At 38.6% G+C, this 14836-nt stretch overlaps 1 protein-coding gene across 6 annotated transcripts in view; it reads right to left on the bottom strand.

Annotated features, from left to right (window-relative positions):
* UTRN (utrophin) overlaps positions 1-14836 on the bottom strand; it is a 444878-nt gene that overhangs the window by 240593 nt on the left and 189449 nt on the right. For all 6 annotated transcript variants that reach the window (XM_054570070.1, XM_054570072.1, XM_054570071.1 and 3 more), the window contains 5 exons: positions 11102-11252; positions 9727-9902; positions 5320-5455; positions 3847-3996; positions 709-784 (listed from right to left, as the gene is read on the bottom strand). In XM_054570070.1, the coding sequence (XP_054426045.1) occupies positions 709-784; positions 3847-3996; positions 5320-5455; positions 9727-9902; positions 11102-11252 (689 nt within the window). The remainder of the gene's footprint in view (positions 1-708; positions 785-3846; positions 3997-5319; positions 5456-9726; positions 9903-11101; positions 11253-14836) is intronic.

The raw sequence follows: 14836 nt of genomic DNA, 5'->3' as shown, positions 1-14836 counted from the left end.
GGTTTGCATGTAACTTGACAAAATCACCTATTGAGATTTGTGATTTCAAAACTAATCTAGAAAGGGCCCAAGAACAGTTCACAGAGAGAGAGCAGGGCACAGGGGTTCAGAGAGCTTGCGAGGCATGGGGCAGTAGCCACGGTGCTATGGCCCACATCTAATCTGGTCAAGGGCAGAAGGAAAATAAATAGTGAGAAAATGCTCTTTTCACCACATCTAAGTGATAGGCATTTGTTAGTAAATAACTTCCTTGGGATGAAGAACTCTTCCAAATTCCTGTCTCCCACTTGGTTCCAAGGATACCTAAACCTTTGTTCTCAGTCATGATCTGCATCTAATTACAGCCGCACCCCCAGAATATGCTAGCATAACAGTTAGAGCTGATTTTCTGAAGAACTGCCTGTTCCCAGCTTCCCCACCTGGCCCATCCCTCCCCTCCCACGGGCCCCCTTGAGGCCCAGGCCCCGCTCTAGGCCCGGGAGAGGCAGAAGGTCTCCTCTACCTCCAGCCCTTGCACACACCGGGCAGTGAGCTATGCACTGGACTTAAAGAAAACGTTCCTTTTTAAACACTGAAAATAGAAAAACAAATCACAACTGTATTGTGTTTTTAAATTTAACGTTTTCTCTAATTCATATATGATATTCATAATCAGAATATGTTGCTATGTTTATTAAAAAAATCGTTAAGGAATAAACTGTATCCTACCAGCAATTCTTGTTGGAGAAACAGAACAGGGCTCCGGGATGCGTTCCTTCAGGGCGCTGGGCACGTCTCTGCACACCTACAGCGTCCGGCCGGACAAAAAGAGAAGAGTTCGATATAAATAAAGATGATTATATTTTCAAAAGAGGAAGTGTTACTCTAAAGGAGAGCTTTGCCGCTTCCCTTCCCACTCAATGCCGAGGCTTCTGTTTCCACCTTCTGTCCACTGCAGCCTTGCGTGAGCCCCCACTCCCCCAACGTTACTATCAAGAACGCCACCCCGTCCTCAGCGGCCCTGGCCCTTGGCAACATTTAATGCTGTCACACTCCCCTGCCTCTTGAATTCTGTGAATATTCTGCACTCCTGACTTTCCTCCCACCTCCCTGCCTGACCTTCGAAGTGTCCTTCACCAGCTCATTCTCCTCTGCTCATCTATCAATTGCTAACATTCTACAGGCCTCTCTGCCTGGGCCCTGGTTTCTAATGATTTCATCTACCACACAGTTTTAAGATGCAGAAGACTCCCAGAAATACATCTTCAGTCTGGCTCTCTCTGGCAACCGGATATTCAGACATATCCAAATCCAAAGTCTCCCTCTGCCTCCCTGACATCCCTTCCCAAGTTGTCTAATGATGAATATATCTTTCCACTGGGGTGTGGGCTTTGCTCAGAGGAGTTGCTTGATGTCCTGATATCCTAAGGATATCCGTGCTAGGATCACCCCATCCATCTCTACAGTTCAGCAACGGTTAGCTTTCAAAATGTAACTTTCTCCTACTTAACACCCATTGATAGCTGCCCACCGCCCTCAAGGTGATGAACTGTTCTCAAGACAGAGCTTAAAATCCTTGTGATACATGGTGAGTCCTCTAGGAGCTGATGTGTGCAAGTATCTCTCATTCTTCACTTCATGTTGAGCTACTTCCAGTACCCGAGTGCGCTGTGCTCATTCTCTGTCTCTTCTAGACAATTTGACTTGCCGCTGCTTCTCCGTGCAGTGCCCTTTCCCGCAGGCTTCATCGGGCCAATTCTTATTCATCCTTTACAAAGTAGCTTGGAAATGACGTCCTCCACAAAACCTTCCACAGCTAACCCCCAGAGCCAGGCATGTGCCATACTTTTACATCCCTACGGATCCCTCTGCATTATAATTGCTTATCCACTTGTCTCACCACAGTAAGCTCTTTGGGCCAGAAGGAGTGGCATACTCTTTGCTGTGTACCCGAGTCCTTAAAATGGTGCCTGGCATAAAGTGAAAATCCAATCGCAACCTATTCAGTGAGTGAATGATTGCATGAAAGAATGAAATATCCCAGAGTAGTATTTCCCAAAGTGTGTTTGCTGAAATTCTCTGCACAATCAGCATTGCTTGTTGTTGGGCATTCATAATTCAGCTGGATAGAGGAAAATCAGTGTGAAGTTCTGAGATGCAGGAAGGGCTGGCATTAGGCTTTATCTAACATAGTGCTCCCGAAGCGTCCGCCATGCCCTGTCTTACACAGTACCCACTGCCATCCTCTGAGTTAAACCAATGTGTGGTCTGACTGAATACGCACAGCCTAAGCTGGGCATGTGTGACACAGGGACAACATGTCTGGAAAAGAGTGTAAGGGTGACAGAGGAGCAGATAAAGTCAGAGAGGTAGCAGGAACCTGGAACATTTGGAGCCTAAAAGGTCACACCAAGGACTTTGGCCTTTACTCAGATGAGATGGAATGAGTGGGCTTCTGCTCAGAGGAGTTACCTGATCTGAACTATTTTAACAAATGCTTCGGCTACTTTGTAGATAAAAGACTGACAAAGGACAAAGAAGGAATCAAGGAAACCAGTGAAAAGGCCTTGGTTGTGATCAAGAAAAGCGATGCTGGTGGCTTGAAACAAGTTTGTGGAAATAGGGATAGTGAGAAGCAGCCAAATTTATGCAATTTTTAAAACCTAAGAAAAATGGAAAGCACTGTACAGAGAATAGCCCTGGGCCACCCAACATCGGCAACTGTCAAAATTTTGCTGTGCAGGCTTCACCGTGTCTCTGTCTAGCCGCCCATCAAACTGCACATCAAATAGCAATATATTTGGAAGAAGCTAATGATGGTGAACCAAGGTGTAGTGTTTTCTTAAATTGAGACATAATTCACATACCAAAAGACTGACTCCAAAGGTTTTGCTTTAAATGATAATAAAGATATAATTGCCCGTAGCTGAGGTGGGGAGAAGTGTATCAATGCACAGGGGGGAGATGGAGATCAGGAGCTCAATTTTGAACATTACTCTGAGACGCCCATTAGACATTTCAGTGGGGCTGGTGGGCAGGCAGGTGTGCGGGCAAATCTAGGGCATGAAGAGCGGTCCGGCCAGAGAGGTGCAAATGCGTGAGTCATCAGTAACAGCAGCTCAACAAGACAGTAATTCTCAACCCGAGAGGCTAGATCCGTAAAGCTCCTGAATGGTGAGACTGACGATAATGGCTACCACTTTAAGAGGGCTGAGCAGAGAGTCCTCTTAAATGACCTAAATGGGGTCTATCAAAACAAGGGGCAGAGACGCTCATCCAGTGTTTGAAACAGGCCTCATGCTTTGAGATGGTATGTGGCAGCCCAAGATAAATAGAAATCTAAAATTTTATCTGCCTTTAACTATTTCAACTACAATAATAATAAATAATTATAATATTGGTATGAGAAAAAGGACTTTATCTTTGTCATATTTGTAGCCACATGCCATTACGTCCCACCTGTGACCTAGTAAATATGTGTTGAATGAATAAAATCATTAAAAATATACCTACAAATGTGAAAAGTCAAGTGTAACATCGAGAAATTATTTTAATGTCTTCACCCTCGGAATATAATTATTGGCATTTTACTCTCTTATAGTAATATGTATTTGTTATTTAATGTGGAATATAATATATAAATCCCATAGGCCAAAAATATATGCAAAATAAAAAGCATTTTTAGAGAATATATACTTCTGCCCACAACAGATTCAAAAAGTAATAATCATTATAAACATTAGTAAGCATTACTAAAATGTGCCCATATTTGAATACCCTTAAAAGTAAAATATTTATATGATCCCACTTCTTTGACAACAAAATCAATCAATATAAGAAAGGTGTCAAGTAATTCTTAATGCACACCTTATTCCATGTCGAATTTACAGTTCTTAAGTTTTCTGAAATCTTTTCTCTTTCAGGTAAACTCAGGCTTTTATCTGAAAGCATTTCCAGCTCAGCTCTGTTCAGCCATTTGAGTTTTTCGGCTTGTATGTCCATCTCCTGGTTCAAGTCCTAGAGGTGACAGCAGAGAGGTGTGATTAGAAGGTTGTCATACTAGAGAAAGTTCAAGAAAGTAACATAGTTTGAGTATTTTTCAAATGTGGACTTTTAATTTCTTAAGTGGGAAATAAGTTTATAAGAAGCCTAAACTTATGGTAACAAAGTGTAATTGCTAAGGGAACGACCACCCATCTGCAGTGTGCGCTTGCATGCGCAGATGCTCCCAGCCCCAACCCTGTCTCTTAACAGGGTCATATGAAACCACATCTGCACTGATAATTTAACTCTCTGTTCTTAGGTGAGGAGAATGGTGCCTGTTCCAAGGAAAGGCGAAAACGAAAAACAAAAACAACCAGCAGAAGCTTTTTATGCACCTGTGTCTACCTTACCTCTACCTACTGTAACATACTGCCCCACCCTTAGTGACGGCCCCCAAATTGTGTACAAAAGGGATGTTCCAAGAAAACTGTTGAAATTTGTAGTTGAAACAGGAACAAGTTGGTTAGATATTTATTGTCACATTTTGAAAGCTTATTGTCTTCCATGTAACATTTTTTCATCATTACTAATAGTTCTTTCCCAAAATGCCTCAATCTGACTCTGTTAGACAAAAATCTCCTTTCAAATTAGTAGGTGTCCTTTTCAGCATACCTTGATGCATGCCTGTGTTTTTATCCACATAAACACTCAATTTCTTTTTTTAAATAAAAATATAAATGCATTATGTTTATTGCTCTGCAACATCTTTTAATTCTTAACACAAAAATTACGAAATTTATAAATATTTGAATATATTTATATCTCTATATATCTGTATGTATTTATATATGTCATAAATAAACAACTGTAAACAATCCTTCTTAGTTGCAGATCAACAAAAAAGATTTATGATTAATACAACCATGACACTAAGTCTAGAGTAAGCTGTGGTGAGTTCCTCTCAAGTCGCTCAGATTTTGGGTTTCTATAAAAGTCAATTTTATAGATAATAATCAGTAATTATCTCCTAAATCTAAAAGCTATAACTTTACTTCATAGCCACATTATATTCAACAATGATGAAGTCTTTTTAAAATATCCTGAAAACCTTAGGTCTAATACTGAGACCACATGATTTATCATTTTCATGTGAGTGAAGCCTTACCTCTGCAAGGACAAAATATAGCTGCTCTTTAAAAGAAAAATGTAAAAAAGATATTCCTCTTTAAAGTGTATCACGTATAACACAAAGCACAAAGTTTCTTCCCCTGTTCTTCTCCTAATATTTTATCTTATTCCTAGTGTAAATGTTCGTACATCAAAAAGTATTACCAAATACAGAGACAAACCACTTACTGTTAATTCTCTCAGGTTTTCTTCTAGCTCAGTGGTTGATCTCTTTTGTACAGCATTCTCGGCCTTTGTTAACCAACAGATAATCTCATCTAGTCTTTTTCTGTATTCTGTCACCTGCTTACTTTCTCCTTTTAGCCTGAAAAAATATATTATTGAAATATATTGAGAAAAATTATCCAATTAAGCAGAACATCATACTTTTACTTTGTATATCTGGACTAAATACACCACAAAAGAAATAACTCCTGGTAATTATTAATACATATTTCAAATGTGTCAATGTACATATTCTGCAATATCAAAGATTTGATAATGTAAGAATTCTTCCTTCATTAAATTCAAAAACACTGTAACTAAAGGTTATGTTCTCTCATCATGAAAATTATATACTTAGAAAAAAATTTTAAGCTACATACTAATGTACAACATAAATACTGACTTTATAAAATACATGAAAAGTGTCTTGATCTACAATTATAAGTAAAAACACACAATTCTCTCTGAGTACTCCATGGAGATAGAAAGGCACCATTACACAACATATTATTCACATTAGGTGGTAACTATTACTCTACTTCATTCACAGAAAAGAAAGAATAAGAACAGGGCAAGATACTGAGAATGGTAATTTTTACAAGTATTAGAAAATACAAGAAAATGGAAATTTAGTTGGTTCATTAAAATAAGTCTTATATTTAAATATAGCCAAGTTATTAAAAATATCTATTGTAGAGAATAAAACAAAAGTTTTAAATGGCATAAGAAAAATAGTCATTATGAATATAAAAAAGGAATTGCCTTAAGTAGATCTTCTAAATGTTATAAGAATAACATTTATAAGTGCATAAACCATATGTCAGAAGATACAAATATGATTAGAATTCATATGACTAACAAGATTCTATATTTTTAAGAAAGAGTTTTAAAGCTATTTAGGGCTTGGTGGTAGGTCATTATTTTTATAGCTGCTGCTACAAGGTGCTGATTTAAAAATAGAATGCAATTTTTAATGAATTAAATTGTGTCATCTCCTAATGAGAATTAATATTTTTATGGCTATGACTTTATCTTTTTAATCACAAAAAGACCTAACATAATGATGAAATATATATAATAAAATGCTAAATAAATACTTATATATTTAGTAGAGAATCAGTAGTATTTGAGAGTATTTTAATATTTAAAAAAATTAATGAAAAGCACAAATTTTCATTTTTAAGTATCCATCAGGAGAGAACACTGCTTCAAAATTAAAAACAAAAATAAAAAGTCAAGTAACAGTACTAATTGTTAAGACTAACATTACCAAAATAGGAAATTTACCTTCTGTAACAAAGAGTATTTAACTAAAATGACAGCTTTAGAAACACCTAAAATACTATTATAAATCTTTATTTCCAAAACAAAAGTTGGAATTTAAATTTTTTATGTTTCATAATCATAACCAATTCAGTGTTTTGAAAATATATGTAGGAAGGAAAAATAACATTATCAAGTAATTTCAGTAACACATACTTCAGTCACACAAAATTTTCATCTGCAAGCTAGCAAACATTTTAAATGTTATCCCTAAGAACAAAAACAAGTTTTAACTTCATGTTCAAATAGATGACAACTGTTCATTAAGGAATAACACCGTAAGTTGTTGAGCTGCACGATTATTTGACTACAGCCTCTTAGTACAAAACAGAATGGACCGCGTGCTGTTTCTCTGTGCCTACAATGACAGTGCACATGTAACCTCCTACAGTGCCACGGTGGCCCCAGTTTAAGATAAGTGACTGCCTGAAGTGAATTTAAACATGAATTTACAAAAACAAACATTGCTTTAGTTAAAATGTAAGATGTTGGAGAAGAGACACATTTTTTTCTTTTCTCTTCCAAAAAAAAAAAAAGGAGTAAAAAAGGTATTTGCTTTGCCTGATTAGTTCTGGGAGCAATAATTACTACACTCCAGAGAGATTGATTTGAAAATCTTTAGGGGAATTTCTGCATTTATTGATAATACCACGCCAACAAGTACATCTTTTTCCTTACGACGACCTGGGAGACGCCTCATTTACAAGCTAGAAAGGTGCTCCATGCAAACTCATTAGAGTGGCATAGGACGTCCTACGCGACCCCGTTTCCAGTCCTGGCCCTGGTCCCTGAACCCTCCCCTCCACCTGACCGTGGCAGATCGTTCACCTGGCTGTGCTGTTTCATTCCTCCCACGTCGGACTGCTCTACTTCTTTCTCCTAGAAGGCCCTTCCTAGGAGGTATTTATGGGAAGTTGCTATAAATGCTTCAAAACCCAGATTCAGGATCCCTCTGCTGAGATGCCTAAATTCCACAGCCCATCACTCCGCCTTGTGACAACACTGTATCTTCTTAACAATGTGTTCTTTAATCAAAGCATAGCGTTTTTACCTTGAAATATTTTCTCCTTCTTAGTCTCAGAGTTCTTAAGTCATATTGGTATCCCCAGTGCTAAACACAAGGCTCAACAAATACTGGTCAAATCAATCAAGCCTTGGCAAATTCAGCGATGACATGCTTGGAGAATCAGTTCTGTGTTTCCTTACTATTATAAGAACTAGATATTTAGAGTGCACTATGAATAGTCAGGGCATATGCCTTTTACAAACACTGTCTCCTTTAATCCTCACAACACTCCTCTGAGCGGTATCACAATGACAGCCAGAGCTCTGCGGTCTTCCCATGTTTGCACGCAGTGTCTGAGACCACAAGTTAGCACCATCACTGATTTTGTGGGAGGCTCTGGACAGGTTACTTGACCTCACCATTCTGAGTCTCAGTCTCCAAAGCTGTGCAATGGGCCTAACAGTCCCCTAGAGTAGGGATCCCCAACCCCCAGGCCACAGGCTGGTACCTATACCGTGGCCACTGTTAGGACCCAAGCCGCACAGGAGGAGGTGAATGGCGGGCAAGGAAGTGAACTGGTCCCTGCTGCCAAAAAGGTTGGGGACCACTGCCCTAGAGGGTAGCTGTGGTGATTAAAGGGGCAAGTGTATGAGGTACCAAACACTGTCTCTGCCACATGGTGACCTCTCAACCAAAACACACAAGCTGTTATGTGTCTCTTACCCAAACCCATACAAAATAACCGATGATGTCATTTTATAAAAAGCCACAAAAGACAAATAGTCATGCTTGAATATTTTACATCATATTATAATATAGGCGCATCTCATTTTATTGTGCTTTGCTTTACTTTGTTTCATAGCAATTGCATTTCCATACAAATTAAAGATAAGACCCTCAGCCAGCAAAAAAGATTACAACTCACAGAAGGCTCAGATGATGGTTAGCATTTTTTAGCAATAAAGTATTTTTTTAATTAAGGTATATAATTGGTTTTTTAGATAAAATACTAGTGTATACTTAATAGACTACGGTATAGTGTAAACATGACTTTTATATGTACTGGGAAGAAAAAAAAAATGCATGGCTCACTTTAATATGATAATTGCTTCACTGTCATGGTCTGCAACCAAACCCCCAATATCTCCAAAGTATGTCTATACTGTACTTGAAAAAAGTATTAAATGGGCCTTTAACAAAACAGTAGCATATCACTAAAACAATATATTCTACACAGTTAAAATTAGCAAAAATCTCTTTGAGACTTTTTAACCCACAACTACCATTAACCCCAAAAATAGTCATTTATGAAACGGAATGTATTAGGCAAAGTAGATATCATCCATTACCTGTTGACTAGCTCAAAAAAATAACTTCAGATAATTTTGTGATATATAAAATATGTATAATGTTGAGCATTGTATTCACTGGTAAACATGTTTACAACCAGGAGACACCCTAATAAAATCCAGGGCATTGTAACATAATTTGACATAATAACAAGCAATACAGGGTATGCATAATATTATATTACCTAGGAGAGGAACTGTACCATTTACCAAGCACACCATAGTATGTGGTGCAGCACACGCTTGGCCTAGGACCCACCACAAGTGAGAGGGATGGCTAGCAGAGGGAGGCGCCCAGGCCCCATCGGGGAACGAGCAAGCGGGAAGCCTGACCCTGAACCAGATCTTCAGACTGAAAGTCCATACTGCTTTTTCAACTGCTTTGAGTTCCTGCCACATGGTCACCATATCATAATGAGCAGTCAAAAGTAAAAAGAACAAGACATTTTTACATGGGCGATATCTGCATAGAAAGGTGAGACTTTATGGACAGTCTGAAAATAACAGTAAGCAAAGTGTTCTAAATGCACAACTGTTGTATTACTATGGCCTGTGAAGGTCTTGAATGTCAGGAAAGCTCCTACTGTAATATCAGACAATGAAAGAACTTTTCACTCAACTGACTGTGTGTCTAAAAGGCTCTGCCCCAAACACCTCTACCCCTGTGCCCTTAAAGTATGGAGGCAAAATCACCTTGGGCGCCGATCTCTGACTTCTGCAAGGATTGAGCTCCAGCGCTGGTTTAGACCCGCCAGCTTGTCTTTTAAGAAGCTTCCGTCTGTCGGGGAGAGTTTCTGGACAATCCCGTCCCCAGTTCTGTTGAGAGCAGCCAAACTGGGCTGGTGGCTGCTGAGCCCCTCCTCGAGTTCCTGTAACAGAGGACAACCCGAGATTAAGTCCCTGATGCTAAATCAAATGTTCTGATGCAGTGGGTCCCCCAGGCACTGTGACGTCCCTTTCAGCATTAAAGGAACAAAGTCCTGCGAGGATACTTTATGTTCATGAAAACAGCATTTAAAAACACTTTCATTACATTTCAGTGAACACATTAAACAAAATCCATTTTGAAATCCAACCTACTCTCGTGAATGTCATACAATGAAACAGGACAGATAAAAAACATAAAGTAAATAACAGCTCCTTACAACACAAAAGTATAAGCATCAATCAGGTTCGATTAAAGAAAATTGCTTATCTTCTTCCAAATATGGGCTTGAAAACGTCTCTTAAAAAAGAAAACAAACCCATACACCCTTATGTCCTACAATATATAAGTAAACCTGGGTGTGCACTTTCTAGAGACATTGCTTCACTCGTTTGTAAATCCTTAAGCAACAAATGTAAAAGAGAATATTTTAAAGTAAAATTTAAGCATTCATCTATATCTTTTAAAAGATGAAAAATGCATTAAAGTATGTAAGAGAAAAATAAAAGCACTTAACTCCCCATGAACCTTCTATATTAAATATATTTTAAAAATTTAATAGAAGAGAAAAATTTGAACAAAGACAAATTGAAATTTTGCTTGCCTTTGACCATAACTTGTAAAAACCTATTATCAGCAGAACTGATTTTGTTACTGTGTTATATTTTCTAAGACTGAATTAGACTTACATGAGCAGATGCCCTGATATAACTCAAGAATAATTTACTTTTATGATGATTATCAATAATACAACATGGAAATAAGGTGCCTAAGTGTTAACAACAGAAAACGGAGGTGAGGTACACTGATACCTTTCTGCTATAGTCTTGAGTACAAAATTTTACAAATGTTATTCTAAATGCAAAATTTTTAAAATAAAGTTGTTTTTCATATTAGCCACTAAAGAGTATTTTTAATGTAAATTACATTAAAATCCTAATTTAAAAATGTAAATAACAATTTTTCTTAACCTTTTAAGACTGGGCACTAGAACTGGAACGAAAATTACAGATTGCCTATATGTGCCTGAAAAATTAATATACTTATCCCCTATTTCCAAAATAGATCTTAAATGCCACATCCTAAAAAAAAATACACCCCCTTGTGGTAGCTCCCCAGCCTCTGACTTTGGAAAGCACCCACCTGCTGATGCACCCGGGCTTTCTCCACGTCCATGCCACCGTCTGCAGCCGAGGACTCGGCCAGCAGCTCTTCAGCCTCCGTTATCCACTGTGTGAGGTCATTAAGGTCACAGTGGAACTGTCTCCATTCTTCCATAGCCCTGTCAAAATAACTAGAGGACAACAAATAAAATAAGATACATTTCCAAATTTTTCAGGACTGTCTTAGAAGCAACTTTTGTAGGTAAAATCAAATCTCATTTAAACTGAAAGCTCCAAAATCAATGAATTCACAGCTCACTGTTCTACAGGATCAGTTTCGTAATGGATTACAGGTAATGGCTCCTTTTAGAGAAACATGCATCATACCAAGAGCAAAACAGACGGCACACACACCACCTGTCCCCCTCTCTCTCACACACATGCCTGCAGATACACAGGCACACAAGAGGCAGCTTATTTGCTGAAAAGAAAGCCTTTTGCAGCTGGGAAAACTGAAGTTGATTAGCAACAGGCCGTTAACCCACCCAACTTTCAACACCTAACATTTCAAATACCATGAAATGTAGAATATGATTAATTACTCTATCCTCTTAGGAAAAAAAAAACCTACCTTTTACTTCCTGAACATTTAGTGCCCAGGTAGAACAAAACCCAACAGGCCAAAACTCTTCAAAACTTCCTTTCCCTCCATTATTCTCTGTGTGATGGACTGAATTTTGACCCCAAAACTCATATGAGGAAGCTCTAACCCCAAAAGTGACTATATTTGGACATAGGGTCTTCAGGGAGGTAATTTTTAAAATGAGGTCCGAAGGATGGGGCCCTAGTCCCACAGGACTGGTGCCCTCATAAGAAGAGGGAGAGACACCAGAAAGATCTTTCTGCCAGAGAGAGCAGAGAAAAGGCCATGTACGGACAGAAAGAAGGTGGCCACCTTCTTTGCCAGGAATAGAGGCCTCAACACAAACTAACCCTGCTGGCACCTTGATCTTGGACTTACAGCCTCCAGAATGGAAAGAAAATAACTGTCTGTTGATTAAGCCACCTAGTCTGTGGTATCTCATTAAGGCAGCCCTGGCAGACTAACACACTCTGGGCCATGACGAATGCAAAGGGCCCCATTGATCTGAACACAGCCCAGGAAGGCAATGCCTGCAAAGCCCAGGCCAGGCAAGGAGACAAAGGACTGCTGAGATGCCTGTTTAAACCTCACGCCTTTCGAAATGAGGTAGTCAAAGTCCAGTGCTTGTCACATTTAGAATATAAAACAGCATAAGCTTCGTTACATTTGGATCAACAAAATTTCCTTCTAAAGAATTTCCTTCTGCCTTTCTGTTTAAATTAGTGGTGCTGGGAAAGGTCTGGAAGATACCTCTGAGATTTTAAAATAAATAAAATTTATACTTTATGTACTAAAATATATTGTTATGAAAAACTAATAAAATGATCTCTGACATCACTAACTCCAAAATAATGTTTATATTTCCTTCTTCCATGAATGTCATTTTGAAAATTTAGTTAATATCTGTTGAGTACCTACAGCGAAGCAAGTCTGTTGGGCATGACAAATATAAGAGCACTTCAAACTAAACGCCATGAGAAAATACTAAGACAATCTTTCTTACTTTTGGTAAAAATGTGCAGTAACTAAATAACAATCACAAATTTCAACTTTTGAGTTCCTGCAATAATAAACAGAAAATGTTGTTAGAAACGGTACTCCAAAGATCTAAAGACTTTGAGAATCTAAACAGTAAACCTAATAAAGATCATTATCGTCATGACAGACACCAACTTCAAATAAATCTAAGCAGTGCAGCTATAAATTAAATAGGAGTTGGAAAAAGAGAGAGCGAGAAGTCGACATTCAGCTAGGATTTACCAAGCCCTCATCTCCTCTCGAATCCAGTCAGCTCCTATGGATTCAGGCAGCGTGGAATCATGAAGGGTTATGGATTTCCAAAGAGTCAAAGGACCCAAAGTCTAAGCCTTAATCCAGAAACATTCAAGTTTGCTGTCTCTAACACTGCAACTGGAATTGACATCTTCCCTCACAGACTCCTCTCATCGCCTGTGTTCCTGGTCTCTAGCAATGGTACCATCACCCACCTGCGCTCTGAAGCCAAAGACTAGGGGTCATTTTTACTCCTCCCTCTTTCTTACTCTAACATCCCACCAATCATCACATTTTATTGATGCAACCACTTAATTCTCAAATTTTTCCCTAGCCTCCACTTCCACAGTCACTTTCCTAATCAAGTTATCATCATTTGTCAAGCACAGATGGATCCCCAAGCTCTTAGTTTTGCCATCTACAAATCCACTCTGCAATCAGCAAACTATCATTCCCTTGTTGAAATAGTGCAATGGCTCCCTATTGTCCTCAGAGTAAAATCCACACTATTTAACGTGATGCACAAGGTCCTTCTCATGTGGTCCTTTTAGACCTTTTTGGTTTTCTCTCGCCACAATGAGTTCAAGCTCTACTGGACTATTTCCATTTCTTCAAAAGTGTCGCACACTGCCCTGACTCAGTGTGGCTCACAGGGTTGGGCATGATCCGACAAACCAAGAAGTTGCCAGTTCAATTCCCGGTCAGGGCTCATGCCTGGACTGCAGGCCAGGTCCCTAGTTGGGGGGTGTGAGAAGCAACTGACAAATGTTTCTCACATGGATTTTTCCCCTCCCCCCCCCTCTAAAAATAAATAAAATCATTAAAAAAGCATTGTATTCTCTCTTATCTATGACCTTACTCAATGTTGCTCTCCCTCTATTCGTCCCTCTGGCTATCTTCACAATCTCCAAGAAGACTTCCCAGATTCCTCAGGGTCCCTAACATGGCCCCCTGCACTGTCCCCATCATAGCACTATGCAATATGTGCCTGTCTACTTTTTTCTACCACACACCTCTCAACCATGAGAAACAGACTTCACCTATTTATTGCATTTGTTTAATTCTTTGTAACTACTTACATGTGGCTGCATGTGCCTTACATTAGTCAGTACTCAATAAACATACCTCAGATGAATGATGTTTGTATAGAGGCATAGGTAGGTATATATAGGTAGATGGATGGGTAAGGTTTTTTACAATAAAATTGAATTACAAAAACTTCTTAAATGATGGAAAAATAATAACCGATGAAATTAAGAAAGAAAGTTATTCCTGGTAGAAGATGGAATTATAAGTAAGAATCAGCAACAGAGGCACTAAAGAATGCAAAGAAAATTTTGATCAAATTTATATGAAATGAGTGAAGAAATTTTTTTGAACAATATGTGCAAGATAATAGAAAAAAGGCCGTCTGGAGAACACTATTACAAAGCTTCTAAGTTTAAGATGAGAAGTCTGAACTTTGTCCTCACAGAATTGAGAGTCACTGAGGGAGGTATAGAGGATAAAAAACACCTGAGAAGATATTCTTAGGAGAGAAGATACACAAGGATCCAAGGATCCAAGATGAGAAGGAAGAAATAAGTGGCTTAAAGAAAGGAAAGAATCCTCACAGGGAAAAGGGAGTTCCATTATCTGCCTAAGAAGGTTCTGAAATTGCATTTTGGAAAAATGTGAAAGCTAATTTCACATTTGCAAAGCAGGCATAAGGGAGTTCTCAGAGAAAGACGGCCCATTTTATTTTCATACTAATTATCTTACTTTTACTATAGACCAACAAAGCTTGAAAAGTTTTATAGGTAAAAAACACAGAAGCCCAGGATAGGCAAATGAACTTCGTGGTCACCCTGGTGTGATTCT

This window comes from Pteronotus mesoamericanus, unplaced genomic scaffold, assembly GCF_021234165.1.
Source record: "Pteronotus mesoamericanus isolate MK-2021 breed Mesoamerican mustached bat unplaced genomic scaffold, CSHL_Meso_final contig_20, whole genome shotgun sequence".
Lineage (NCBI taxonomy): Eukaryota > Metazoa > Chordata > Mammalia > Chiroptera > Mormoopidae > Pteronotus > Pteronotus mesoamericanus.
Note: the sequence above shows the minus strand (reverse complement) of the source record. Positions and strands in the feature narration are given on the sequence as shown.